The 25,971-nt window shown below is 52.0% G+C and overlaps 10 protein-coding genes and 1 non-coding gene across 11 annotated transcripts; 6 read left to right on the top strand and 5 right to left on the bottom strand.

Annotated features, from left to right (window-relative positions):
• Positions 1-295: 295 nt before the first annotated feature.
• On the top strand, positions 296-2,726 carry LDX57_000325 (sodium:solute symporter family protein; the record flags this gene model as incomplete). The annotated part of the gene is made up of 6 exons (XM_046081973.1): positions 296-417; positions 490-662; positions 719-1,229; positions 1,341-1,375; positions 1,429-2,047; positions 2,108-2,726. 6 exons carry the CDS (start codon positions 296-298, stop codon positions 2,724-2,726), a joined length of 2,079 nt encoding a protein of 692 aa, XP_045937930.1.
• A 514-nt stretch (positions 2,727-3,240) lies between these two features.
• LDX57_000326 (rhodopsin family protein) lies at positions 3,241-3,693 on the bottom strand (the record flags this gene model as incomplete). The annotated part of the gene is made up of 4 exons (XM_046081974.1): positions 3,241-3,367; positions 3,460-3,500; positions 3,572-3,604; positions 3,685-3,693. 4 exons carry the CDS (start codon positions 3,691-3,693, stop codon positions 3,241-3,243), a joined length of 210 nt encoding a protein of 69 aa, XP_045937931.1.
• An 849-nt stretch (positions 3,694-4,542) lies between these two features.
• Positions 4,543-5,715, bottom strand: DYN2 (dynein light chain DYN2). The gene is made up of 7 exons (XM_046081975.1): positions 5,509-5,715; positions 5,432-5,454; positions 5,343-5,376; positions 5,260-5,294; positions 5,177-5,203; positions 5,045-5,114; positions 4,543-4,992 (listed from the first exon to the last, which is right to left on the bottom strand). The coding sequence occupies exons 1-7, from the start codon at positions 5,537-5,539 to the stop codon at positions 4,928-4,930; spliced, it is 285 nt and encodes a 94-aa protein (XP_045937932.1). The 5' UTR covers positions 5,540-5,715; the 3' UTR covers positions 4,543-4,927.
• Positions 5,716-5,886: 171 nt separating this feature from the next.
• On the top strand, positions 5,887-8,731 carry mrd1 (RNA-binding ribosome biosynthesis protein MRD1; the record flags this gene model as incomplete). Its single annotated transcript, XM_046081976.1, has 4 exons — positions 5,887-6,117; positions 6,242-6,961; positions 7,192-7,464; positions 7,517-8,731. The coding sequence occupies 4 exons, from the start codon at positions 5,887-5,889 to the stop codon at positions 8,729-8,731; spliced, it is 2,439 nt and encodes an 812-aa protein (XP_045937933.1).
• An 899-nt stretch (positions 8,732-9,630) lies between these two features.
• On the top strand, positions 9,631-12,404 carry abaA (transcription factor AbaA; the record flags this gene model as incomplete). The annotated part of the gene is made up of 4 exons (XM_046081977.1): positions 9,631-9,735; positions 9,842-10,301; positions 10,357-10,533; positions 10,594-12,404. The coding sequence occupies 4 exons, from the start codon at positions 9,631-9,633 to the stop codon at positions 12,402-12,404; spliced, it is 2,553 nt and encodes an 850-aa protein (XP_045937934.1).
• Positions 12,405-13,283: 879 nt separating this feature from the next.
• Positions 13,284-14,310, top strand: LDX57_000330 (uncharacterized protein; the record flags this gene model as incomplete). Its single annotated transcript, XM_046081978.1, has 2 exons — positions 13,284-13,427; positions 13,579-14,310. The coding sequence occupies 2 exons, from the start codon at positions 13,284-13,286 to the stop codon at positions 14,308-14,310; spliced, it is 876 nt and encodes a 291-aa protein (XP_045937935.1).
• Positions 14,311-14,654: 344 nt separating this feature from the next.
• On the bottom strand, positions 14,655-15,665 carry sds22_1 (protein phosphatase regulatory subunit Sds22; the record flags this gene model as incomplete). The annotated part of the gene is made up of 4 exons (XM_046081979.1): positions 14,655-14,671; positions 14,725-15,127; positions 15,185-15,259; positions 15,336-15,665. The coding sequence occupies 4 exons, from the start codon at positions 15,663-15,665 to the stop codon at positions 14,655-14,657; spliced, it is 825 nt and encodes a 274-aa protein (XP_045937936.1).
• Positions 15,666-15,983: 318 nt separating this feature from the next.
• Positions 15,984-16,142, bottom strand: sds22_2 (protein phosphatase regulatory subunit Sds22; the record flags this gene model as incomplete). The annotated part of the gene is made up of 1 exon (XM_046081980.1): positions 15,984-16,142. One exon carries the CDS (start codon positions 16,140-16,142, stop codon positions 15,984-15,986), a length of 159 nt encoding a protein of 52 aa, XP_045937937.1.
• A 1,204-nt stretch (positions 16,143-17,346) lies between these two features.
• Positions 17,347-19,362, bottom strand: psrA (putative general stress response phosphoprotein phosphatase Psr1/2; the record flags this gene model as incomplete). Its single annotated transcript, XM_046081981.1, has 5 exons — positions 17,347-17,559; positions 17,610-17,708; positions 17,757-17,906; positions 17,959-19,166; positions 19,263-19,362. The coding sequence occupies 5 exons, from the start codon at positions 19,360-19,362 to the stop codon at positions 17,347-17,349; spliced, it is 1,770 nt and encodes a 589-aa protein (XP_045937938.1).
• Positions 19,363-22,341: 2,979 nt separating this feature from the next.
• Positions 22,342-22,423, top strand: LDX57_000334. Its single transcript has one exon. It is a non-coding gene; the product is annotated as a tRNA-Thr (tRNA).
• A 680-nt stretch (positions 22,424-23,103) lies between these two features.
• pxa1 (putative peroxisomal ABC transporter (PXA1)) lies at positions 23,104-25,548 on the top strand (the record flags this gene model as incomplete). The annotated part of the gene is made up of 1 exon (XM_046081982.1): positions 23,104-25,548. One exon carries the CDS (start codon positions 23,104-23,106, stop codon positions 25,546-25,548), a length of 2,445 nt encoding a protein of 814 aa, XP_045937939.1.
• Between the last annotated feature and the right edge of the window lie 423 nt (positions 25,549-25,971).

The following is a 25,971-nucleotide window of genomic DNA, read 5'->3' on the forward strand; positions in this document are numbered from 1 at the left end:
TCCAACCGTGTTGATCGGGATGAGGGCTGCGAGGTCGGAGGAGGTCAGACGCTTGGTATGGTCTTCCATGCTGTATATGAAGCTGTGGCGCCCTGTCGTCTCGTTTCGTGGGTCGTTCGTTGACTGTTTCTCGAGACATTGCTTGCTATAGTGCACTGTCTTACGCCCTTTGCGTTAGATCTTGACTCCATAATACTGCATTCACAGTCCTGTCTAGCTTGCGATCCACTGCAACGTTAGCGTCTACCTAGTGCATCTCAATTGGACGTGCTTGATTGTTTTTTGTCTCTCCAGCATGGCCTCGGAAGAGGTCAAGTTTGTTGCCCCCCTTTCACAAGGGTTCGGCTATGGTATCATCATAGGGCTAGGGTTTGCCTTTGCCCTGGTGATGATCTTTATTACATGGGCTTTGAAGAGGTATGTCCATAGCGAGGCACTTGTATTGCCAACAAACTATATAGGACCTAGACTAATACATGCGCTATCTAGGTATCAACATGAAGTTCAAACGTCCGAGATGTTCTCGACCGCTGGAAGGTCCGTGAAGTCTGGTCTGGTTGCGGCAGCAGTCGTCAGCAGCTGGACATGGGCTGCGACTCTTCTTCAATCGTCCGCTGTCGCCTATCAATATGGCATTTCCGGTCCTTTTTTCTACGCTTCGGGTGAGTCGATCGGGGCAATTCGATTGGTTCCATAGCTGACAAGTCAATTACCATAGGCGCCTGTGTCCAGATCATCCTATTTGCAACCCTCGCGATCGAACTCAGAAGACGGGCCCCCAATGCGCACACCTTCCTGGAAGCCATTCGCGCTCGCTACGGCACGGCCGTGCATCTCGTCTTTATCGTCTTCTGCCTGATGACCAACATTCTGGTCACCGCCATGTTGCTCACCGGTGGTTCGGCCGTCATGACTTCTCTGACTGGGGTTCACACAGCTGCTGCCTGTTTCCTGCTCCCCATCGGTGTCGTTCTCTATACTCTGTTCGGAGGTATCAAGGCAACGTTCATTACGGATTACATGCACACGGTGGTCATCATCGTTGTCATCTTTATCTTTGCGTTTTCTGCCTACGCTACGAATGAGAATCTCGGGTCTCCGGGGAAGGTGTATGATGCGCTGGTTGCGGCGTCGGAACTTCATCCTGTCGAGGGGAATGCTCAAGGCAGTTATTTGACTATGAATTCGAAAGAGGGAGGAATCTTTTGGGTGATTAACCTTGTTGGTATGTATTCCTGCTTAGCTTCCCTTTTATGGCCTGTGCTAACGAGTTCATTGCAGGTAACTTCGGGTATGTGGATTTGATTCTCGAAACTCAATGTCGCTAACACCTACAACAGCACCGTCTTCCTGGACAATGGATACTATAACAAAGGTAAGATTTGTTCCTTACCCATGTGATCTCAGCTGGCAATACTGACAATCCAGCCATCGCTGCACACCCCGTACATGCATTCCCCGGATACGTTATCGGCGGTCTCTGCTGGTTTGCCATCCCCTGGCTCTGCGCCAGCACCATGGGTATCTCCGCCCTCGCCCTGGAAGGGTCTCAGCGCATGAGCTCAGACGATGTCACCGCCGGGCTCGTACTACCGTTCGCTGCCGTCGAGCTGCTCGGCTACAGCGGAGCCGTATGCACCACGCTCATGATCTTCATGGCCGTCACGTCCGCCTTCTCCGCCCAGCTGATCGCCGTCTCGTCGATCCTCACCTACGACATCTACCAAGCCTACATCAACCCCTCGGCCAAGGGCAAGCGACTAGTCTGGATCTCCCACATGTCCTGTATCTTGTTCGCCATTGTCATGGCCGCGTTCGCCACGGGACTCTTCTACGCCGGCATCGGCATGGGCTACCTCTACCTGCTCATGGGCGTCATCATCTCCTCCGCCGTATTCCCCGGCGCCATGACTCTCGTCTGGAAGGGTCAGAACTGGATCGCGGCCGCTTGCTCGCCTATTCTAGGTCTCGCCATGTCCCTCATCGCGTGGCTCGTCACCACCAAGAAAGAATACGGTGTCTTCACCGTGGCAACCACTGGAGCAAAGTACGTCTTCCTTTTAGCACATTTTCCTCCTCCTTCAATCTCTAACCCCTTAACAACCAGCTACCCCATGCTCGCCGGCAACGTCGCCGCCCTCCTCAGCCCCGTCATCTTCTCCCCAGTCCTCACCTACCTCTTCGGTCCCCAAAACTACGACTACGAGTCGATGCGCGCCATCCGCAAAGTCGACGACACGGACGTCGCGGCAGCCGCAAACATCGACATCGAGCTCATCCCGGGCGAGTCCCCCTCCCCACAAACCACCTCCCCAACCACCACCACCACCGAAGCCGAAGAAGACGAACAACGCAAACTCAACCGCGCAGCCCTCTACTCCCGCACCCTCACCATCGCCATGGTCATCTGCTTCCTCCTCCTCTGGCCGATCCCGATGTACGCGTCCGGGTACGTGTTCAGCAAACGGTTCTTCACGGGATGGGTCGTTGTGGGGATATTGTGGTTGTTTGTGACGACGTTCGGGGTGGTCGTGTTTCCGCTGTATGAGGGACGAGGAAGTATTGTGCGGACGGCACGATCGATGGTGTTGGACGCTATGGGGAAGAGGCCCAAGGGGGTGGTGAAGGTTTTGGAGGCGAAGGGGAAGCCAGGAGGAGGGGAGATGTCGAGTGGGGTGGTGACGCCGACGACGGAGAAGGTTCGTGGGAAGGAAGAGGGGGTTTAATTTTTTTTTTCTTTGATTCTCATGTGTGTGTGTGCATGTGTCCATGATTGCTTTTATGATGGGTCGTGATGGGACTTTCTATGCTTGGGCTTGGTTATGTGTTGGTTCGGATACTTACCCCCCTGTTGGGAGGCACCGCGTTGTCTGCGTTTTCTTATTCGACAGTTATAGTTTATACCCCCGTTTTTGTTTATACGTCAATGACATTCCTCGACTCCCTCGATATCTACTTCGATAACGATCATAGACAATAAAACAGATTATCAATTCAGTTCAATTCAATGCAATCCATTAAACGACATAACCCCTCCCATTGAAACCATAAACCACAGTTCAGGGTAGGTAGAGTAATAAGTAGGTATCTCCAATGATCAATCGATCAATCACAATAACAACCACAAAAACGACACAGGCAAGGCAATAGAACTGCTCAAACAAACCCACATGGAAACCAAGCGCCCGATACAAAGTCACCCTCCATTACCACACATCCCTCTCTTCTCATACAGAGTACTCACTTATACCCATACCCCTGCGGCGGCTGGGTGCCCTGCGGCGGATAATAAGCCTGCGGAGGCGGCGCCGGGCCTGAGAGGGCGCCAGGCGGGGGACGTGTGTCGGGTGTTATGTCGGGACGGTCACTGAGATTCGTTAGTGGGGAGGGACAACGGGTACGGTGGTTAGGGCAGTTGGGTTGTTTGGGTAGTGCTTTATTGGAGGAAGGATGACGTACCGTAGATCTTGGGTGAAGCGGCATGTGTAGCATGTTACTTCCTGTTGGGGTTGTTAGTCTTCAGGTGAGGGACAGGTGGGATGGGGTTGGAGTAAGTATCTAATGTACATACCTTGTATTTGTGAAATGCTAGTGGGATGGCGGGCTATATTCAGAGATTGATTAGTACTGCGTCTGGCAGGTTCGTGTCCAAATGGGTAGGGAATTGGTCGATGGGCCTGAGACATGAGCCATGATGCTTGAGCCTGACATACAATAAAGCAAATAGTAAACCACGGCCTAGATATACAACTGCGTCAGAAATAGTAAACAACAATCCAGACGGAGTAGAACATACCATCTTGTCACGCAATGCCCGTTCCAATGTTGACCTGATTCATACAAAACAAATCGCCTTAGTCAGACCAAGTCCAGACAGCCAACCGGCCAGACAGAACACAGCAACCAAGCCACTCACAGTTATAGCAGTAAGCACGGACATTCTCGTATCCTTCCAGCATGGAAGTGAATTCTAAGTTCCATTAGCTCATGATCACAGATACAATTTTACTTCCAGACGTAGAAAGTCGAGATGTCATAGAAGATGCCTCAGAAGGAACAGAGGCGGAGAAGGGCCCCCGTTCAGGGTCCAGTGACGTACCATGTGATCCGAACGTGATGCAAATGGCCATGATGGGTGGATTTCAGGGCTCCCAGGACGTGACAGTTCTGCTAGATAGAGTGGTAAGTTTGGAGATAGTCTGCGGTTTAACTAGGCTCTGGGTCTGGCTCTGAAGGTGAAGTCGTTGACAACTTGAGGGATGGTGAAGGGGCAGGCAGCGGCAATCCGTTTCGTAGGGGCTGACGTGTGGCGTTGTGGCTTGGCACTTGGCGGTTGTGATGCTCATAGATGTTGTATTTTCTGCATCCATTCAAGATGGCATAAATGCTCAGATTTATATACTTTAGTAGTGTAGTCAAGTGGAAATACTGTTAGGACAGTAGGTTGCTAATTCGGTTGAAGGAGCTACTCCATGGATACGTATAGTTCCCCCGGACAGTGCTCTTGCTACTTATTCACGTGCACAAATATTGAGATCAAACTATTTATTCAATTGAATATTTACTCAGTTCAAACCACTCATCTACCGAAATCGATATCAAATGACATTGGAATGAAAAGGATAAACCCAGAGATATTAACAATAAGAAGAATTCGCTGAAGAAAGTAGAAACGAATCTAGTTGACCGCCACACCACCTCCGACAGAAGCCTTCACAACGATCCTAAGCATAAAGGAAGAACCCATGGCTTTGATTTTGTTATTGGCCCTGCTGTTTCGCCGTCCTTCACCCTGCTGCGCCCCATTCCGTGGTATTATTCCACCACCTGTTATTTTTGCCCCAAGACACAACGGCGGTCGACAAATGTGAAGAGTCAGCCAGCACGCGGGCGTGAGTCCTAGCGGGAGGAGATTCGAAAAGAGCGTTTATTGGGTCTTGAACAGGAGGATAGCGCAGTGGCCCAGGTAGAAGTAGATGAAGTGTTTCGTCTCTGCCGGACAATTAGCAGACGCTCGAGATTGTCTCCGCGAACAGGCCCGTACCGTGCGTCACGAAACTACCAAAGTTCCTTCCAACCACACAGTGCCATGTTGCGCCCTTGCGCGAGTCGAACTATGATCTGGTTAGGTACGACCGACGAGGGGGTACGGGTCAGGGGAGGCGGGGTAGCGGACTTCTCGCTTGATGTACTGGGCAATGTCCTAGATACAATTAACATATGCATTGATCGTGCAGTATGGTACTGCCCATGACGAACCTTCTCAATGTGGTACTTGTCCATGGCCTCAATCGCTAAGAAATTAGCTCACGTCACGCTGTTCGGGTCCAAATCGTCCGTACCAACTTCGACAGCCTCCTGCTGCATATCCTCGGTCTTTCGCAGAGTCAGCGCCAATCCCCACCGGTATTATTGCCCTGAAAAGCCTCACCATATCAACCGACTTGATTTGCGCTAGAGGTCACGTTAGCTCTGGTGCGGACTATGCTGCCCAAATGCATCACTTACGCTCAAGCTTGTCTTTCTTTTCGGTGGCCATTTTGACGACGGATTCGGATTCGACGAGAATTCGACAGATGGGAGAGATTGTCAGACGAGAGAAAAATATCGACAGACGAAGAGGGGTAAGTACAGGAGCTCTTCGAAAAGTATGGCAAGTTCCAGGGATGTTTTGCGCGCGACACTCGACCAGCGAATCTCCGCGAGAGACCCGCACGGACCAGGTTTCCCCCCGTCTCTCGTCTCGCCTCACCGCCTTCGGCACTATAAGATCGGCATCACGTAAAAAGAAAAAAAAAATTTCTCGACTCTTTCTTCTTCCTTCTTCAACACTTTCTTCCGTGGCTTTGAGAAATCTTTAGCCACCGGACACAACAATCTCCAATCATGGAGGAGAGTACAAGAATTTTCGTCTCTGGTCTCCCGCCAACCTTTACCAATGACCAATTAAGGAAGCACTTTGCTACTCGCTTCCAGGTCACGGATGCTCATGTTTTGCCCAAACGCCGAATTGGCTTCGTGGGCTTCAAGAGCTCCACTCTAGCCAACGCGGCTGCGCGGTACTTCAATAAGACATATATAAAGCTGTCGAAGATCTCAGTAGAAATTGCTAAACCGGTATGTGCACACTGGACTTGAGCCTTGTCTTTTCTTCTCTTGCTTTTTTTTTTTTTTTCATTTCTTTTTCTGTTGTGCACGCTGACCGGTAAAGGTGGTCTGGAGACTGACCCGTATTATCTAGATTGATGCTGAGCCCACACGTAAAGCTCATAAACCCGATGACTCCTCGGAGAGTACGCTCAAGCGTAAGCGGGATGGGGAGAAACCTCCACAAGATCCTAAAGTGCAAGAGTACATGTCCCTGATGCAACATTCGTCCCACACAAAGACGTGGGCCAACGACGATGCGTTCATCCCGGCTGCGGAGGACACTCAGAAGCAAGACCAAGCTGCCGAGGCGGATGACACACCCCAGGATCTCACCTACGCCCAAAGGAAACGAGTCAGGATCGCAGATGGCCAGGAGAAGAGCGAAGCCCCAGTCGCTACTCAAGAGCCTGAGTCCATGGTCGTTGATGCGGCCGGGGAAGAGGAGACTACGGAGCAACAGGACCCTCAACCCGAGGAGCAACCTGCCGTATCTGACTCCGATTGGCTGCGGTCAAAGACGAGTCGTCTCCTGGGTCTTCTGGACGAGGAGGAGCAGGCAGAGTTCAATGCTCAACCAAGTGCTCCTGCTCCGGAGGAGCCGAAACCTGTTGCGAAAGTCTCTACAGATCCTGATGACGGTGAGTCGCCAGATGGTGCGGATGCTAGTAAAACAGCGGAAGCGCCACCGCCGGTGGATACGAATATCGAGAACATCCGCCTGTCTGCGCGTCTCTTCGTAAGAAACCTGGCGTACGATATCGCGGAGTCGGATCTGGAACCACTTTTCACACCTTTTGGAAGGATTGAAGAGGTTAGTTTGAATTTTCTTTTTCTCATCTCCCCTTTCCATACACAATGCAAGGTCCCCTCGGGGGTTGCCCATATGATGATCATCCTGATAGGGACATCAGATGCAAAAGCACATGATGCGAACAGGAAAGAGAATTTTAGTAGATGCCTCTTTATATCTGAACGGCAACTTGCACATGACATCATTATTTGTTTCATTCATCTGCAGTGAGCAATCGCTAACGATCTCAGATTCATATCGCTTTCGATACCAGGTCAAACACCAGCAAAGGATTTGCATACGTCCAATATGTTGACTCAGATTCAGCCGTAGAGGCTTACAAGAGTCTGGACGGAAAGCACTTCCAAGGCCGCTTGCTGCACATCTTGCCGGCTTCTGCGAAGAAGACTTACAAGATCGACGAGCATGAGTTGCAAAAATTGCCTATCAAGAAACAAAAGGAAATCCGGCGAAAAATGGACGCTTCTTCCTCCAATTTTAGCTGGAACTCCCTCTACATGAACGTGAGTTTTCGCGTCAACCATCTGACTATACGACACCGCTAATAATTCATAGACTGATGCTGTCATGTCCTCCGTGGCTGAACGGTTGGGAGTCTCCAAATCTGATCTTTTGGATCCCACCTCAGCAGACGCTGCGGTGAAGCAAGCACATGCTGAGACGCACGTTATTCAAGAAACGAAAGCTTACTTCACCGCGAACGGTGTCAACCTCGACGCGTTCAAGCAGCGGGAGCGTGGAAACACCGCCATCCTAGTAAAGAACTTTTCGTTCGGCGTCAAAGCTGACGACCTTAGGAAATTGTTCGAGCCGTACGGTCAACTCACCAGACTACTGATGCCTCCTAGTGGCACGATAGCCATCGCTGAGTTTGGGAGACCGGACGAGGCGCAAAAAGCCTTCAAGGGCCTCGCCTATCGAAAGGTTGGAGATTCGATTCTCTTCCTGGAGAAGGCCCCTAAGAATCTGTTCGACCCGTCGGTCGTGCCGCAGAAGGTCGTCGAACCCAAGGCTGTCTCGCAAGGTTTCTCGACGGCGGACACTTTCGCAGCCGATGAACCCGAGGCCACCACGGCCACCTCGACCCTATTCGTAAAGAACCTTAATTTCTCCACCACGAATCAAAAGTTCGTGGAGACCTTCCGGCCACTGGAGGGCTTTGTGTCTGCCAGGGTCAAGACCAAACCTGATCCCAAGAAACCCGGCCAAACGCTCAGTATGGGCTTTGGTTTCGTCGATTTCCGGACCAAGGAACAAGCTCAGGCTGCTCTTGCCGCAATGAAAGGCTACAGTCTGGATCAGCATGAACTGGTAATTAGGGCGTCTCATAAGGGCATGGATGCCGCCGAAGAGCGACGCCGGGACGACACAGCGAAGAAGATCGCAGCAAGAAGAACGAAAATCATCATCAAGAACTTGCCCTTCCAAGCGACCAAGAAAGATGTCAGATCGCTCTTTGGTGCCTACGGCCAGCTTCGGTCTGTTCGGGTGCCTCAGAAATTCGACCGGTCTGCTCGTGGGTTCGGTTTTGCTGACTTCGTAAGCGCTCGGGAAGCGGAAAATGCCATGGACGCGCTGAAGAACACCCACTTGTTAGGTAGAAAACTGGTGTTGGAATTTGCCAACGCGGAGGCGATCGATGCCGAGCAAGAGATCGAGCAGATCGAAAAGAAAGTAGGGGAACAGCTGGACAGGGTCAAACTACAGAGGCTCACGGGAGGAGGTCGCAAGAAATTTACTGTAGGGGCCCAGGACGAGGGAGAAGACTAAGCACGACGAAGCAAGAAAAAGAGGCGTCCCTTTCTCCCTTCGCGCATAGGGGAACAAGACGGACTGGCAATGGTTCGGTTTTCGTGAAGCCCATCCCTTGCTTGGTCGAGGTTGACCGGCAGCAGTTCGCAAGCCCGACACGTTCCTGCTGCTGTCAGTACGTGCATAACGCGTCCTGCAAAAGAGCCTCTTGTCACTCCTCGCTCGTGCATCCGCCTGGGATGGATTGTTCTGTCTTTAATGGTCTTATCCCCAATCTGGGGTTATTCTTATCCTTGTCAAATTCTAGCGTTCCTTTCTCTCCCTCTTTCACGTTTCTACATGCTAAGAACGACCCTAGATATCAACCAGATCAGGGTTAGAAGCTTGGCTTCTTACGACCTACATTCTTCCGTGCTGTTTTGTAAACAACTTCGCATTCCTCCACCAGAGCAATGAGGTAGTGTTGCTGGCGACTGAACATTCCTGATGGCGGTCTTCGCCACAGCTCCTGTTCATCATTTCTCTTCTGCACCTACTGCGACCAAGACGATCAGGGTTCGTCTTTGGGGTGCATCCGAAAGAAATCCCCGAGCAGGTGCAGGTGGACGAAAATGCCCCCCCCGTCCCCCTTGCATCAAGTCTCCGTCGGGTTCCATTCGTGCTCTTCCTTTCCTCCTGATTTGTTGCAACAAGGCGGGCCACTAGGGGAATTTCCCTCCCTCATCGGTCTCCAGACGCGTGAAAGCACAGACCCAAGGGTCTTGCTCACTCTGTCGCTCTCCTCCCCCCACCTTGGAACCGAGTCGTCGTTGCCCTCGAGGGGGAGGGATACTACCTTCTTCCAAACAAGCAGCGTGATCCAGCAATGTAGTTACTCCTCTCCAGGGGAAGGAGGGTATGAGCTTGCTATAAACACCATGCTCTTCGCTCTCACATTCTCTTTCCCAGGTTCTTACATTCTCTCCCGGCATTTTGCGTTCTTGATCGCTGCTTTGCAAAACCCTCCAGCGGCCCTCTGTCTGGTAGGAAACATTTTGCGGGCTTCAAGATCTTTCCTTTCTTTTCTTTCCCTGTGGAATTTGTCATTCTTTCGTGCTTACGGGAATCCGTCTGTTCCCCGCCCTCAAGGTGGTTCTCGCTTTCATGGCTACTGACTGGCAACCCGGCTGTATGGTCCCTCAGATTCCCCCGGCTCTGGAGAGTCTATCTGCCCATTCGGACCGGGCTCTTCAGAATACATCTGGGAATGTTCAGTCCTATTCAGATAGCTTAGCCTACAGCGATGCCACCGTGCGGGATGACCATCATTCCCAATATGCTGTCAAGTACTCTCACCATCCTCCGGTCCCTGCCCACCCGTTGCCTAGTGCTTCCAGTTACCACCATCCTCAGGTGCTAGCCAACCGGTTCCAGACCAAGAAGCTTCGACGGCTGCAATCTTTTGGTCCCAGTGTGGGCGGATCACGTAGGGGAAGGAGTTATCTGAAATCCCAGAAGTATCTGGAGTATCGGGCACGACCTCGACGCGACACGGGAAAGGATGGAGAGCCAGTGTGGTCGGATGAGCTGGAGGACGCTTTTCAACAGGGTAAGCCTAGGACAGAACCTTTAAGGGGTGCTTCAAGAAGCTAATACCTTTTCAGCCCTTGAGGCAAATCCTCCCATGGGTAGAAGAAAGTGGTCTGAACACGGCAAGTCGTACGGACGCAACGAGCTGATTGCCGAGTTTATCTTCAAGGCAACGGGAAAGAAGAGAAGCCGGAAGCAGGTTTCGAGTCACCTTCAGGTTTTGGATTCGTTCCTCAAAGGGGATCCTGATTGTAAGCCTTCCTAGCTTGACTCTCCGCATCATATATCAAGACTAATTCTCCATACTGCAGGGGAGCGGCTCGTGCGAGAGCAAGCTTCGGACCGTTCTAGCAGCCAGTCTCACTCCATCGGCCCCAAGTGGAGGAGCCCTGTTGAGCTTCCCTTGTCAAGCCACTATGGCCACCATTTGCACAATCCCTACAATGATCATTTGCGGCTGGTCCAGCCCTACCCCGGGGAGCTACCTCCGCCACACTTCGTTCTCAACCCAACGATGCGTGATCCTTCGGTCCACACCATCCACGGTCTCAGTTTCGGGATGTGGGTGAATGCGCCGCACCGACAGGATATGATCGAGAACGCCTATCATGAATACACCCGTCTTCAGGGAGACCAGCGTCTTCCCGTGGCGCCGCCCACGCCCTTGGAAAATCTGGCGGGCTGGCGAACTAGCTTTCCTCATCTGAACTCGCTGATGGCGGACCTTAACCGTCCTCTCAACTGCGAGATCATCTACCTGGAGGCCAGCCTCAACCTGATGGACGACTTCCCTCCTTCCCGCTCCAGCCTGGGGATCCACATGGAACTGGACTTTGCCCGTCCTGCCACGAACGATGCTCCCATGGTGAATCAGATGGACAACTGGGTCTGCAATACGCTGATCTACGATAATGGCCAGGAAATGGAGGCTGCTTTGGGCAAAGAACTGGGCAAGCCATCGTCGACCAAGGTGACGCGACTGTTTGAACCCAAGTGGTGGGCCCGGCTTTTTACCCAACTCACGCAGGAAAGAAGGCAGATGGCGGAGGAAAACCCGGGACATCCTGAAGCTGCCGATGAGCGATCCAGACAGTTCCTGCGCACCATGTCGGTGGTGCAAGAGATTCGGGCCACGCCGCCTTCCCGACGACACTCCATCAACCCATACGCTCCCCAACCGGAGGAGGACAGCGTGCCCATGGCCATCTTGCTCTGGAAGTTCCGCCAGACACGACCAGGCGAGGTTGGCACCACCACCTGGCAGAGGCTCATCCCTCCGCCAGACCGCATCACGACCAACAGTCCGCGGCCAGCCGCTGCCGCCAACGACGTCCATCCTCTATCCCTCGATTCCATCCTGCTGAACAAACCCACCCCTAATGCCTACCAGGCTCTACCACCCCCTCCGCCCGCTCCTCCTGTTGCTCCCCATTCCCATCACCATCCTCCTCCTCCTCAACCTCATGATCTGCTTCAGCACAACGGGACGTCGCAGTCCCCGTGGCCAATGTACCCCCCACCGCAGGAGAACATGTACTCGACGGGCCACTTTGATTTCCTTCAGTCGATCACCAAGCCCGAGGACGGCCTAAGCGACAAGACGGCCGTCACCTCGGTCCTGGACCCCTTTCCACCCCTCCCGCCCCAAGGCACCAGCCAACCGGCTGCACACCTCAACGGCTCCAGCGGCAGCGGAGGATCCGTGATGCTCAACGTGCCCGATATCCTCTCGCACCCTAACCTGGGCGGTTACAACATGGGCCACGACGGCCACTACCACGACAACAGCAATGTGCTGAACAACATCTTCGGCAGCGGGTCGCATTCCATCGACGAGATGGGCCACAGCCAGGCGGAGTGGTCGACGCCTTCCACCACCATCCCTGGCGATGTCGGATCTGGGCATTATACGACGCATCTGCAGTTCCCGTCGTCGGAGAGCCACGTACCTGTCTCGCGCGAGCCACATCAGTCAAACACCTTCGAGGGACTCATGGGACATGACGATCTCATTGACAAACTGGTCGGGAATATCCCTGGCGATCCGGGTATGAATGGAGCGGGACCTGATCATGCCAGTTCTGCGTATGCGGAAAACAGCGCTGTTGAACCAGTTCAATAGGGCCCCATGTATGACGGGGATTTCACATAATGATAATAATGGTCTTTTTGGTTGATTTGAAGGAAAAGTTTAATATCCATGTTGGGCAATATTTCTACTTTCTGGTTTTCTTCTCTTTTTACCTTATCTTTTCTTTACTTTTGGCACTGGCGTTTAGGTGGGTTCTTTGATGGTGATACTCCGGGACTGGCTGTCGATTTTAATAAGGACAAATTTCTACAATTAATTCACGAGGGTTTCTTTCATTTTAATTGTCTATCAATGCTCCTAAGTTCAAGCGGCCATTTTTTTTTCAATTAATTCCACCCTTGCCCTCTTCCCCTCCCTCTCTCGGGCTTCTAGGTATGGATAATTCCTCCACACCTTCTCCACCACCACCACCATCCTCTTCATATTCGAATTCCTACACAGACAACTACAACATTCAGAGAAATAGTAGAACCCCAACTCACCACACTCTTTCATCATTCTTTCCCTCCCCTCGGAAGAAAACGCAGAGGTAGAGGTGCAGTTGTTAGAGCATGGTTATTGCTGAAGTGGACGATGGTGAGAGAGGCCACTGGCAATTCTGAAGAGTGGATGCGATACTTAAGTATCCTTTGGTTTATGACTTGAATGAAATGAAGTGGATTATAGACTGTAGTATGATTACTCAATATCTATGATGTATGTCTCCAACTCCATAGCTAGATAGCCTCTTTCCCAAACCTAGTATCTGTAGATCCAGCAACCCAATCTCGATCGATAAGATAAGCCCGCCAAGCCTAGCATTTCTTCTCCAACTCCAATTCTCATCCCTCCTCCCTCCTCATACACACCCTCATCAACACTCAACCTCACCAACAACTTCCCAGGGAGGGAAGAACCAACAGAAAGAAAATGACAGCCTCCCTCGCCCGCAACCTCGCCTCACAATCCGTCCACCTAACAATCCACCCGCCCCCGCGATCCCTCTCCGAAAGCAAACTCGTGCTCTCCGCATTGCAGAAATACGGCGAGGTGGTGACGTTTAAGAATTTGAAGGTTTGATACACTCTTTCCTACCCTGTTACATTTAATCCTTTTCTTCCTTTCTTGAGGATTCGACTCGGCCTGACTCGACTCGACTTTCGAATTCCTATGAATGATGCATTGAAACAAACAAAGTTAACATGAATTGACCCTTCGAAAACAGTACGACAAAACCAACACCAACCCCACGGCCCCCCGAAACACAATCGCGGTCTTCGAATCCCCTCAAGCTGCGAAAGCGGCAATTGCGAGCTCGCCGTTGAGGATTGTTCTTCCTTCCTCCCACGCCACCTCCTCCTCTTCCTTATCCGCATCTTCCTCCGTATCCTCCACCACAACCTCCTCTTCCTCGTCTCCCTCCTCAAACCCATCAACGCAACTATCCACACGAACCCACCCCCCCAAAACCCTCTTCTGCAACCTCCAACCATCCCGCCACAACCACCTCTCCTCCCTGCACCGAAACCCCTGCTACGGGAGCTTCAAACCCGACAAGGAAAGCCACCAGGCGGGGGACTTGCGACGCACTGGCATCCCCCTAAAGGAGTTGGCCGATGTGCCGGTGAGGTGGAAGTTGGGGAGTTCGCAGGCGGAGTCACGGTCTCGGGTACGATCGCCATCGCTATCGCTATCGCGGGGGCAGGGACAAGAGCAAGAGCAAGAGCAAAAGCAAGAGCAAATACAGGGGCAAGGACAAACACAAGCACAAGCACAAGCACAAGCACAAGGGGAGGGAGACGGGGCGACGGATACAGGGGTAGGTGTGTTTGCGTGGAGTAAGAGGAAGAGGTGTAGAATGGGGGGGACTTCGTTGCAGGCGTTGTACAATACTAAGGTTGCGGATGGGGAGGGTGGTAAGATTTGGGCTGAGGAGGGGAAGGGGAAGAGAGAGTGATTGATTATGGTGGGTTACGTTGGGGGTTGAGGACAAGGCTTGTACAATATGGTGTGGGATTCGCATTGCATTGCACTGCATTTTCTGAGGATTCTGGTTTTCTGCTTATTTGTTTCATTTGTTCATGTTCATGTTCATGCTCATATACCCTCGTGTTCTAGATATTGATTGTTTTTCGTTCTTGGACTTCGTCTCCGTCTTAACCAGTCCTAATGTTCATACTTCGTACAGGAGAATTGAAAGATGCACGGATATACAGGTATAGACACCGGAGAACTTCATTTATAGTCTCAGATATATCATATCATCCATCCATTTTAATCATCGTATCCATCTGCTGCCCATCAAACCCTCACATACGCTATAACCATTAGCACTCCTCACAGCAACAAATCAATCCAACAAGTCACTTACTAGCATCAATCTGCATGATATGCGGAATCGCCAACCGGACCTTATTCCGATACAACGCCGGCGCCCTCATCTGCAACGGATTCCCCTCGAAATACACCGTCTTCAACTCCTTCTTATCCTTCAGCTCGCGCTCCACCTCCTCAAAGCTCGCGAGCTGGTTATTCGACCCCCACAGCTCCTCCAAGTTCACGAGCTCCGACAGATGCTCGAGTTTGGAGACCTGGTTGTTCGAGAAGTCGACCACGCGGAGGGACGGGTTCTTCTCGAGGCCGCGCAGGTCCGTGATGGCGTTGTGCGAGAGGTAGATTTCTTCGAGGTGTGGGAGGTTGGAGAGGCCGCTGATGTGCGTGAGGCGGTTAGATTGGATGGAGAGGATGCGGAGGTTTTGGAGGGCGTCGAGGTTCTGGTCATTCGTCTTAGCCATGGGGCCTTGTTTTGAGGGGTTGGAGGGGGGGCGTACCTTGAGTTCTGTGATCTTGTTCTTTCCTAGCCAGAGTTCCTCTAGCGAGGTTAAGGTGTCGAGGTTTTCAATTTCCTGCATCACAACCGTCAATATCATTCATCCCCTCTCCTTATCCAATAACACAACCAGAGAGGGAAAGAGGAAATACCCGAATCCGATTCGCCCCCAGCTCCAAATTCCGCAACAGCGTCAACCCCTCCACGCCCTCAATCGTGGAGATCTTATTTTGCACAAAGTACAAATCCGTCAGCTTCACCAGATGCGCAATGTTCTTGATATGCTTTATCTTATTGAAGCTGAGATCCAGACTCGTCAGGTTCTGAGCGTCCTCGAGGCCCTTGACGTGCGAGATCAAGTTATCGTAGAGATCGAGTTCGAGTAACGAAGCCGCGACGTTCGGAGGGAGCGCGATTCGCGATATTTGGTTCTGGCGAAGACATAGTCTCTGTTCGGGTGGATGAAGAGCGTCAATCATCATGGTGTCTGAGTGCCTGTCTGCCCGGCTGGCTGACTGTAGGCGTTGGGTAGAAAGCGCATACCTGCAATTTAGCGAACCGCTCAAGCCGAAGAGCCGGAATGGACGATATGCGACAGTGCACTAGATCGATATCCTATCCATGCCATGTATGTGAGAACCTATCCAGCTAGATTTTTCGCCGCGACGGATCAAACGCGAAGCGCATCATCACCACCACCACCATCTTGACAAACATACCTCGACATCCTTATCCTCATCTTCAAGCAAATCTACCAACATATTAAAATCCCATCAACCCACCGCTCCGCCTCCATCTTATCAAACTAAGATCATACCTTCATCCGCATCAATCTCCTCCACCGGCGGCGCGTCAGAATCCGAGTAATCAGGGTCCTCGAGGGCCTCTGGATTAGTGATGGTAGCCGTGGGCTTGGGTTCGACACGCAGCTTTCCGTCCCATCCTTTGCTGTCTTTCATTGTGGCGGCGATGGCTGAACTCGAATCGAGAGGGTGGATGTTCTGGATCGGAGGGGGAAGTTCCGATGCGGTGCGGGGAGCTTTTTGCCAGCTCGGTGGGTCGGGGATGATGCTCCTGGGGAGTGGATGTCGTGGAACGGATAGATAGGAGGTAGTTCCACAGGTTGGGGATTTATAGGTGAATCGAGTAGAAATGTTTGGTGTCTGAGGGAGGGAAGTATTGTCGGTTGAAGGTGGGTGGGCGGATGCGAAGAATTGACCTCCAATGTCCCGCTCGGTCGCCTAACGTCATTATGGCTCTCCGCTCTCAACCAGCCCTACGGTGTGCTTCTACTCTTATTATCGTTGCTACTCTTCAGTCCTTCTGTCTCAGGTGGAATACTGCATGAAAGCTATGTACAGCACATACGCCAATGATACATACATTGCAAGGTCACCATTATCAAGATCTTGGATCGATGAAACTATGAAAGGACCAGAACAGTGACGTGCACGCTGCGACATATATGTTGTGTCACCTACTAATGAGGTCTCCAAAACAAATCATGGCTGACAAGATGCGCTGGCTGGGTTCAGAACAGACAGGAAAGGAAATAAGAACGGCAGTGTCGGGCCTCTCAGGGCGGTTGGGGTGAATAAACAAGAGAAAATGAAAGAAAAAGACAGGACAGATGAGAGTGAATGGGAAAGAGAGAGAATGTAAATCAACCAGAAGTGAGTATACATGAGATCAGCAAATTTTTCAGCTGATGATGGCCAAGACTGACGCCTGCGGGATGCAAAAGAGAAGAAGGAATCAAGGGGACGGGTTCAAAAGAACCGATCAAAATCACAAGAACGAACAAGGTATCTGCTCGCTTGGAGCGCGGACAAAAAGACATAACCAGGGGGGTTGCAAGAGGATAGATGAAAGAAGCGAGCAAGAAAAAAAAAGGGGGAGTAGAAGAATCATACACACGCGGTATCAGTCCCAAAAACTGGGTATCTTCAACGCTGTTGGCCTGCTTTTTCTCCTATGCCCTCAACTATTAGGGCAACTGTTGCGCATAAAACAAAAGAAAATCGGTCGAGAGTTCATCTTTACTTTTTTTTTGTGGCTTTCGCCCCTTTCAGATGTCGGCACTGGGGCGAAAGGAAAGCGGAAACAAAAACCAAATCAGGCGCGCTGTAAATGAAAATGCCAGACGGTCTAGAGTTACAGACATTATAGGGCGATGTCGAGAACTAGGCTAACGTCTTTCACTTGTGTACCGGCCAGATCTTCGAGAACGGGTATTAAATCGAGAAGCTCGTTATCGTGGGCGTCAGAGAACCAGCTGCTGATGGGTATCGCGTGTTGGGGATGGAATATATATGATGTCGGAGAGTTGTCAATGATAATGGTGTCTTGAAGGTCACGACCAACTTGGGACAGGTCCTAGAATGTGTCAGTGTATAGCTTAGATTGCAAGTGTCGGTGGAGTCTACCTTGACATAGTTGCCTTGATGGTTGTAGCAACTGTCTCGGAATAGGCGGTGGTGGACGACGTTGTGAATGTCCAGCTGGTCCAATAAAGGATCACCGTACTTCGATGGATTAGCAACATCTCATTTGAAGACATCTAATCGACTGACCTTGGAAACGGATGCCGTGAAGACTACCACTTCATACAATTCCCCGACCCGTTTCATAAACTGATCGACACCGGGTCGCTTGATCACGTAGATATTATGGTATTGACCTTCGATCTCGACGGGAATCGTGAAGTCGGCACGTTCAAGGACCTGTGACATGTTATGGAAGGTTCATGCGGATTGTTTCTTCCCGTCAACGTACCTTGAAACTACTGTGGACGAGAGTCTCGTCGAGATCAAGAACCAAGCATTTTCGATTTTGCAGGTGAGGTAGAGGCGGTGGCAACAGCCATTGTTGCAATTGTCTATCTTGTCCGACTTGTGCTTGTTTGCCCGTTTGAATAAGAGGCGGGGGAGGAGGCAGCACGGCAGGCAGTTTCATCGCATCTTCCTCGTGAGCAGGGTACTTTTCATCCTTCGGGCCAACTTCGTCATCGGTGGCCGGAGCCATGGCCGCATCGCTATCCCCGGAGATCTCCTCGGCCTGGTCATCGTGCGTTGGCGGCAGAACGGGGGACTGGTTGTCCTCGGGTTGCTGGGCGAGTTCCTCCGTCTTCTCCGACAGAACGCCCGTCGCAGGTTCCTCCTTCGATGATTCAACAGGCGCAGGGCCTTCGACTTCCTTTTGCGCGGGTGGCTGGGGAACCGATTGGGTTTGATCGGTCGAGGGCACGGCGCCGTCCACTTGCGAGCGTTGTTCCGGGGCCTTGTTGACCGGCGTCTGCTCCTCATCCACGGGCGACGGAGCTTGGTCCGGCGTCACGGTGGCATGGGGCTTCTCGTCCCCGCGGAAGCTGCTTGGCTCCTTGGATTCGGCGGTACTCGAATCCCCAGCGGTCACCTCTGCCTTCTCCGGAGTCGGCTGGGTCTGCGGGACCGACGGGCGTCGGGGGGTCTTCTTCGGGGGCACGGCGGCATCCTCGGGGTCAACGTTGGACGAAGAGCAGCAGCTCAAGAAGGCAAATAATTTCGACGAGACCTTGTTGTTCTTCTTGTCTGTCTTTGTCGCGTCGCGTAAGTCTGGGTTTGCGGCCTTGTTCTCCTCCATACTCGCTGCCTCCTGATTCTGGCGCCGAGATCTCAAACTACTTCCCCTGCTTCGGTCCCTTCGCCCCTTCAAGATACTCCTCTTCGAGCCTCGAAGAGTGTTCTCCGAGTCATCGTTGGCGGCGTCCTGAGTATTTTCCGAGGTTGACTGCTTGTCCGCTTTGAGGGAGGTCCGCGACGAGATGGGTAGCAGCAGATGATGTTTCTTGGGGGCATCGGCTGCGTTAGACGGAGCGGCGGTGTCGGGGGCCTGAGAGGACGCGACGGAGGGTTGAGCAGTCGTCTCGGGGGGCTCTACACGGTTTGACGAGGGCGCCGCATCGGTACCGGGGGCGCCATGACCCTGGGGGAAGGATTCTGGGTCTAAAGTAGGTGAGGAGGTTTTCAGTAAGTGACGATGTCCTTGTACATATGGGGTAAAAGTGACGGCGACCAAGTCGCCGTCCAGCGGAGACTTACTTGAGTCGGGTGGACTCGTTGCGACAGACATGGACGCTTCTCCCGTGGGGGCCTTGGAATTGGAGGGTGAAGAATCTCGCTCCGAGCTCCCTCCGAGCATTGAGGGTAGCAGGGCGAGGATTCACGGGACACGGCAACGAGGGCGGGTTTTTGTTATGTCTTTCCTTTCTTTCGAAAAGGTCGAAAAAAGAGATAGAGGCACCGAAGGAACGAATGTGATCAGCAAACGGATGTGATCACCGCCAGGGTTGCCGCCGAGAGAGAGAGGGGAGAGGGGGGGGAGGCGGGCTCGAAGGGTGTGCGAAAGTCACGCCTCCTGGATACGGGACTGGAGAAACAGGAAATAGGGTCGCAGGCAAGGCGACAGAAAGGTACGGGAGGTTCCAACAGGTGCTTGTGCTTAGCTCGCGGACCCGGACCACCGCCCTTAATTAAGACTAGTGCTCAGCACTAGGACTTGGTCGCAGGCAGAGCGAGGAAGAAGTCAGAAGTCAGAAATGACTTGGTGGAGGCAGCGTCCCGGAAGTGGATGACCGAAGCGACGAGGAAGTCCAGGGAGAGAGTATGCGACCGCGAGCGAGAGGGAGAGGGAGAGGAGGATGGCAGGTTGAAGGCGAAGATCGTGGAGGGCGCAAAGACTGAGAGAGAGCCTTGGGGCCGTCACGTGTCGGGAGGAGTCGTACGGGACGGTACGGAGTCTGGTGGTATTTTGGTTCTTTGGTAAAATTGTAGATGATAAATTATGGGGAGCAAGTGGCTGGTTGTGTTCCCTGAGTCCCAAGGCTGACAAGGGGCAGGAGGGAAGAAGGAGAAAAGGGAGAAAGTCCGAAGAGGAGGGGAAAGCATCACATACCGACGGGGGTCTGGACCGGCCAAATGGGAATCAATTTATCACGGGGAGATGCAGAGCTACGGGAGGCTACTTTACAGGTTGCTTCCTTTCATGTCTTTGCACTTTGCAGGCAATTTAGCCTTGGATCTTATCCAGTTCCCCGGGGACCTTAACGACCAGGACATATTCTATTCTTATATTAGAGGCATCTGTGCCTGCAGTTGTCGATGTATCCTACTTCCTCTTTCTCCTCAGGGACTCTCGCTCGTAAAGTTTAGATTGGGGGCCGGGAATTAATCTCCCGTTCCTGCCGGGTGGATTCTTCTGAATAGAAATAAATAAAGATATATTCTATCAACCTGCATAATGAGGGTTGGTCCATCTGGATGCGCTTGGCACCTCAGGGGTATAGAGCTATACTATACACAATAGAAGGCAAACAGTAAACGGTATAGACTACTCCGTACTGTACAGCTCTCGGAGATCCTTACTGACTTGGTGATACGGGATCTCATCTCTCTTAGCCGGTTAATTAGTTGCTACTAATCACCTACCTAGTTAGCAACTTACAGACATCCTGGTCCGTCACCCCCGCTAAGGTAGAGTCCTCTTCACTTTTCTGACTCGACTCCTTGATGGGCCTCTATTCCCCTCGCTGAAGCTCTTCAACTGTGATAACGATCTGCCATCTGCAATTGGACCGCCCCGGTCCGTCATTCGTATTCCTACCAGGGAACCTCCAAGAAAATCCAGGAACTGCCTTACTGAGTACACTCACAACCACCTCCTCATACTCCATACTCAGGTAATAGGAGCTCCTCCACCAGTCACTGGACGACTCCAGCCGCCGGGCCACCCAGTTCGGGAGTGGCATCCATGCTCCCAAGAACCGCTAGTTATGCCCGGGCCCACAATAGTCCATCGGTCTCTGCGAAATTATATGCGCCGGGTGGAGATGCCCTCCAGGGCAACAAATCAGATTCTCATTCCCCCGTTTTTATGTTTTCGACGACTCCAGTCGGTCCGTGCAAGGGTTTGTTTGCTCTTTGCAAAGGATTTGGGAACGACCGTGGCCGTCACTACTGTATTCCCTACTAGTACTAAGTGCTAAGGGGAGGAATATCTTCTTCTGTATCACTCGGGCTTGTTCTGTCGCAAACAGGATGATAGTCAATACATGACTGCCCTGTGTCAAACACTATGTACATACACTTCTGGTGTTACTGCTTATCGTCCCAAAGTGGCGATGAACTTGGCTCGACTCCCAAGGATCTGTGGGGTTGGTTGGAGGTGACAGGGCGAGAATGCAAAGGTGGAACATTCCACCCGGGCCATGAATGTCAGGCGCTTAATTCGGGGAAATGGCGAGAAGTCGAGAACTTGGCATTTGGGGACTTACGGAGTAATAATAGCCTCTGCTATACGTGCGACTCGGGATCGGATTAGTTGTATTGCGGGTTGCCCTTGTGTTCCTTGTACTCCGTAGGTAGAATGAGCTTCTTCTGTTCCGCGGCATTGAACTTACTTTTGTCCGATGCTTCGATGCCGTTTATATACTTAGAGCAAGCCAATGATGTAACGGTAGTTTTATACCTTTTATCGTCGTTCCAGTGTACAGATACGTAGTATTGTATAGGCAGTGGTGGAACTAGATGGCCCGTGGTTTATCCCAATAACGTAACGCAGTGTCTCGTGATACGCATACTCTCTTCTGCTATCTGTGTCCTAGTCTCCTCGAGAGACATTTGAATGTTCCCCTGTAGTCCCGGGTCACCGGTGGAGAGAAAGCGGCAGAGGAACACCTGTGAACTTGGTAGAGCACGGGGTATTAGCAGCTGTTTTTTTTTTTTTTTTTTTTTTTTTTTTTTTTTTTTTGGTTTTTCTGTTTGTTTGTTTGTTTCGGTAGTGGGTTGGTTAGGAGTGACTGACAGAAGAAGTCATCAGCGAGCGTTCGAATAGCTGAGCAGAACCCGGTAATATATATACAGCAAAAGGAGTGAGACAGAAGATACCCTAGGCTTCCGCCTACTTTGTTTTCGTTGTAATGGACTACGTAAAAGAAGCAGTAGACTTGGCCATCGTTTTGTTAAGCAAGTGAAGACCGATAAAATTCGCTGCGAGAGCAAGAACATCCAGGTCTGTTCTACAGTGTAGATTATTCTTATGCTGGAATGAGATTGAACACTGCATTTTCGATAAGCACGCAGTATACATAACTCATGGATTCGAGCCCTTACACATCAAATGGCACGTGTGGCCAAGTGGTAAGGCGCCGCACTCGTATGAGAATGATATGCGGAGATCGAGGGTTCGAATCCCTTCATGTGCAAATTTTTTGGTCTTGTTTTACCTACTCCTCGAGGTAAGGAATCTAACCATTTTTGGTCTACAACATAACAGCCCAAATTGATGCTGCGCCTTTTCTCCAATGCCCAAAAAGAAGATATCCCTATTAGTCATTCCCCCTTGTGGGCAAGTGGTACATAAGGCACCCCAACTTGTTCTGTAATGCGGAGACTCCAGTCGCATCTCTGGATGTCTTCGTATTGCTCTTTATTTTAGGAAATCTATTGGTGCCGTGCAGTCACTTTGTTGTATCACCACTACACCGTACAGTAGCTTGAATAGACCCCGTACTCTCACCAGGTAAACAAAACGTCATCGCGGGTTCCGTCTGGGGACTCCGCACGTGAGCCACTCCGCAATCTGGCCCGAGGTCTTCACATGCAACTCCAGAATGGAAACGTCAGCATCGCCCAGAATGTGACCTGGTTCATCGCCAACTCTCCTTGTCAATCCCCTCTTTCATCACCACACCACACCTTACTACTAGCCAACGCCTCCCTACACCTCGTGTCGCATACCTCAAATCTCCAACGCGTCTGGCGGGCGCTTCGTTTCCTCGCTCATGGCCCTCGACGCCCGGATGTAATGTGCCGCAAGGGCATCTGCAAGTCGAGAAGTTGCCCCCCCTGAACGTGTCTAATACCCCTCGAACCGAAATCAACAATGGCTGCCCAGTCTACCCTGAGACACCGGGAGGATCCTCTAGTGACGCTGTACAAATACTACGCTGACTGGGTTCGCTCCCGCTTCAAGCATTCGTCCAAAACCACCAAACTCATCGCCACCGTCGCGCTCCTTCTGTCTATCGTGGGCTCGGGATATGGTGGATATAAACTGTTCCGGGAAAGGGCAAAGGAAAATGCTCGAGGAAGGCGATTGCTGCGCCGGAATTCCGGCATCAAGGGCAAGGATGGATCCCGGACTATATACGTGCCCTACAGGGACTCCATGACCTCCAAGGTCAAGATCTACCCTACGAAAATGACCACTTTCGACGCACATCGGAGGCTCTTCCTGAACCCGCCGGCCTCGGCGCGCGCGAATGATGGCGAATCAGCTACCCAGATCCCTCCGCCGACGACGAAGCCGGGGCTGAACTTGGCCTTCCTGCACCAGTTCCTCAGCCTAGGAAGCATCATGGTTCCCCGATGGGGAAGTAAAGAGACCGGTCTGCTGATGGGTCATGGTGTTTTCTTGCTGCTCCGGACATACCTGTCGCTGCTCATTGCCCGGTTAGATGGTGAAATTGTTCGAGATCTTGTGGCCGGCAAGGGTCGTGCTTTTACTTGGGGAATCATCAAATGGTGTGGTATCGGAACTCTCGCCTCCTACACGAACGCAATGATTAAATTCCTGCAATCAAAGGTGTCCATAGCCTTCCGAACCCGACTTACTCGATATATCCACGATCTATATCTTACCGGCGACAACAATTATTACAAACTAATGAATCTTGATGGCGGCATCGGGCAAGGGGCTGACCAGTTCATCACACAAGATCTCACCCTGTTCTGCTCGGCGGCTGCAGCACTCTACTCTTCAATGGGAAAGCCGCTGGTGGATCTGTTTGTGTTCAACTATCAGCTGTACCGCTCCTTGGGACCTCTCGCTCTCGGTGGTATCCTTACGGGTTACTTCAGTACGGCGATTGTCCTGCGAAAGCTGTCCCCGCCTTTTGGAAAGCTCAAGGCTGTCGAGGGCAAGAAGGAGGGTGACTTCCGTGGCCTCCATTCGCGATTGCTGGCCAATGCCGAGGAGATTTCGTTCTACGGCGGCGCCGAAATTGAACGGGTGTTCCTGACAAAAAGCTTTAAAGATATCCAGCGCTGGATGGAAGGCATTTACAGTCTCAAGATTCGCTACAACATGCTCGAGGATGTCATTCTGAAGTACTCGTGGTCCGCATTTGGCTACCTGATCACTTCCTTGCCCGTCTTCCTACCAGCCTGGGGCGGCACGGGTGGTGCCTCAGAGTTGGTCGATACTCCCGAGGCGATTGGCCGTGAACGGGGCCGCATGAAGGACTTCATTACCAACAAACGCCTAATGCTGTCCCTCGCTGATGCTGGCGGCCGCATGATGTACAGCATCAAAGACATCTCCGAATTGGCCGGCTACACGTCGCGAGTGTATACGCTTATTTCTACCCTGCATAGAGTGCATGCGAACGCCTACTACCCCCCACGAGGCTCTCATGCGGAACTCTATTCCCTAGCAGACGTCCAGGGTACCATCCACAACGGGTTCGACGGTGTTCGTCTCGAGCAAGTCCCCGTCGTTGCGCCCTCTCTTTACCCGATGGGTGGCGACGACCTCATCGAGTCCCTGTCGTTCATTGTACACTCTGGTGACCACCTTCTCATCTCGGGGCCCAATGGCGTCGGAAAGTCTGCCATTGCCCGCATCGTCGCAGGCCTGTGGCCCGTGTATCGCGGGCTGGTCAGCCGACCGAGAGGATTCGGTCTTGATGGGGCCATGTTCCTGCCGCAGCGACCCTACCTCAGCGTGGGAACCCTGCGTGACCAAGTAATCTACCCCCACACCGAGATGGAAATGCACGAGGCCGGCGAATCGGACGCCAACCTCCAGAAGATCCTGGACGACGCCTTCTTGGGCTACCTCCCCGCCCGCGAGGGCGGATGGGATTCTCGGAAAGAGTGGAAGGACGTTCTGAGTGGTGGCGAAAAGCAGCGCATGGCCCTGGCACGATTATTCTACCACGAGCCCCGCTACGCCTTCCTGGATGAGGGGACCTCTGCGGTCTCATCGGACGTCGAGGGTCTGTTGTATGAAAGGGCCAAGGAGCGGGGAATTACTCTGATTACGATATCTACGCGTGCATCCCTCAAGAAATACCACACCTATAACCTGACTATTGGACTCGGAGCCGAAGGAGAGCACTGGGAATTCGAGAGGATCGGCACGGCGAAGGAGAAGCTGGGCGTTGAGAAGGAGTTGCAGGAGCTGCGCAAGCGTCTTGACAAGGTGGACGAGTGGAAGCAGCGTCGCGAAGAGATTGAAAGGGAGCTGAATAAGGTCTGGGCTCAGGAAGGCGAGTTGGCTCCACCTCCATATGTGGCCGAGCCGGAGGTGGTAGAGAGCCAGTAGTGAAGACTGTGAAGGGCTGGGAAATGTCTGATTGTGAATGGGGTGCTAGTGAATGTAGAGTGAGGTTAGACACAATGACTGATTCATCGCTATTTCATCAATGTGGAATCATATTGAATAATGAATTCATAAAGAGAGTCAATACTGGTAACATCTGGTCAATTAAACTATACAAAAAGAGCGGGTCCTGGTGCCAGTCACATGACGCGTCCGATGTTTGCAACGCTTCGATCTACGAGTCCTTCTTCCTCCCGACGGAGTACGAGAAACAACTCCATTCATCCCTCGTCCTTCGTTTATATTGCCTTTCAACTGAACACAGAACTGACAGTGAGCATGTCAATTTCACCGCTCTGTTAGGGGCTGCCATCTTCCTATTTTCTCTCCACTCCTTCCATCTCAATTTGATTCATTTGATTAGCA

Source organism: Aspergillus melleus (genome assembly GCF_016097325.1).
Source record: "Aspergillus melleus strain CBS 546.65 chromosome Unknown contig1, whole genome shotgun sequence".
Lineage (NCBI taxonomy): Eukaryota > Fungi > Ascomycota > Eurotiomycetes > Eurotiales > Aspergillaceae > Aspergillus > Aspergillus melleus.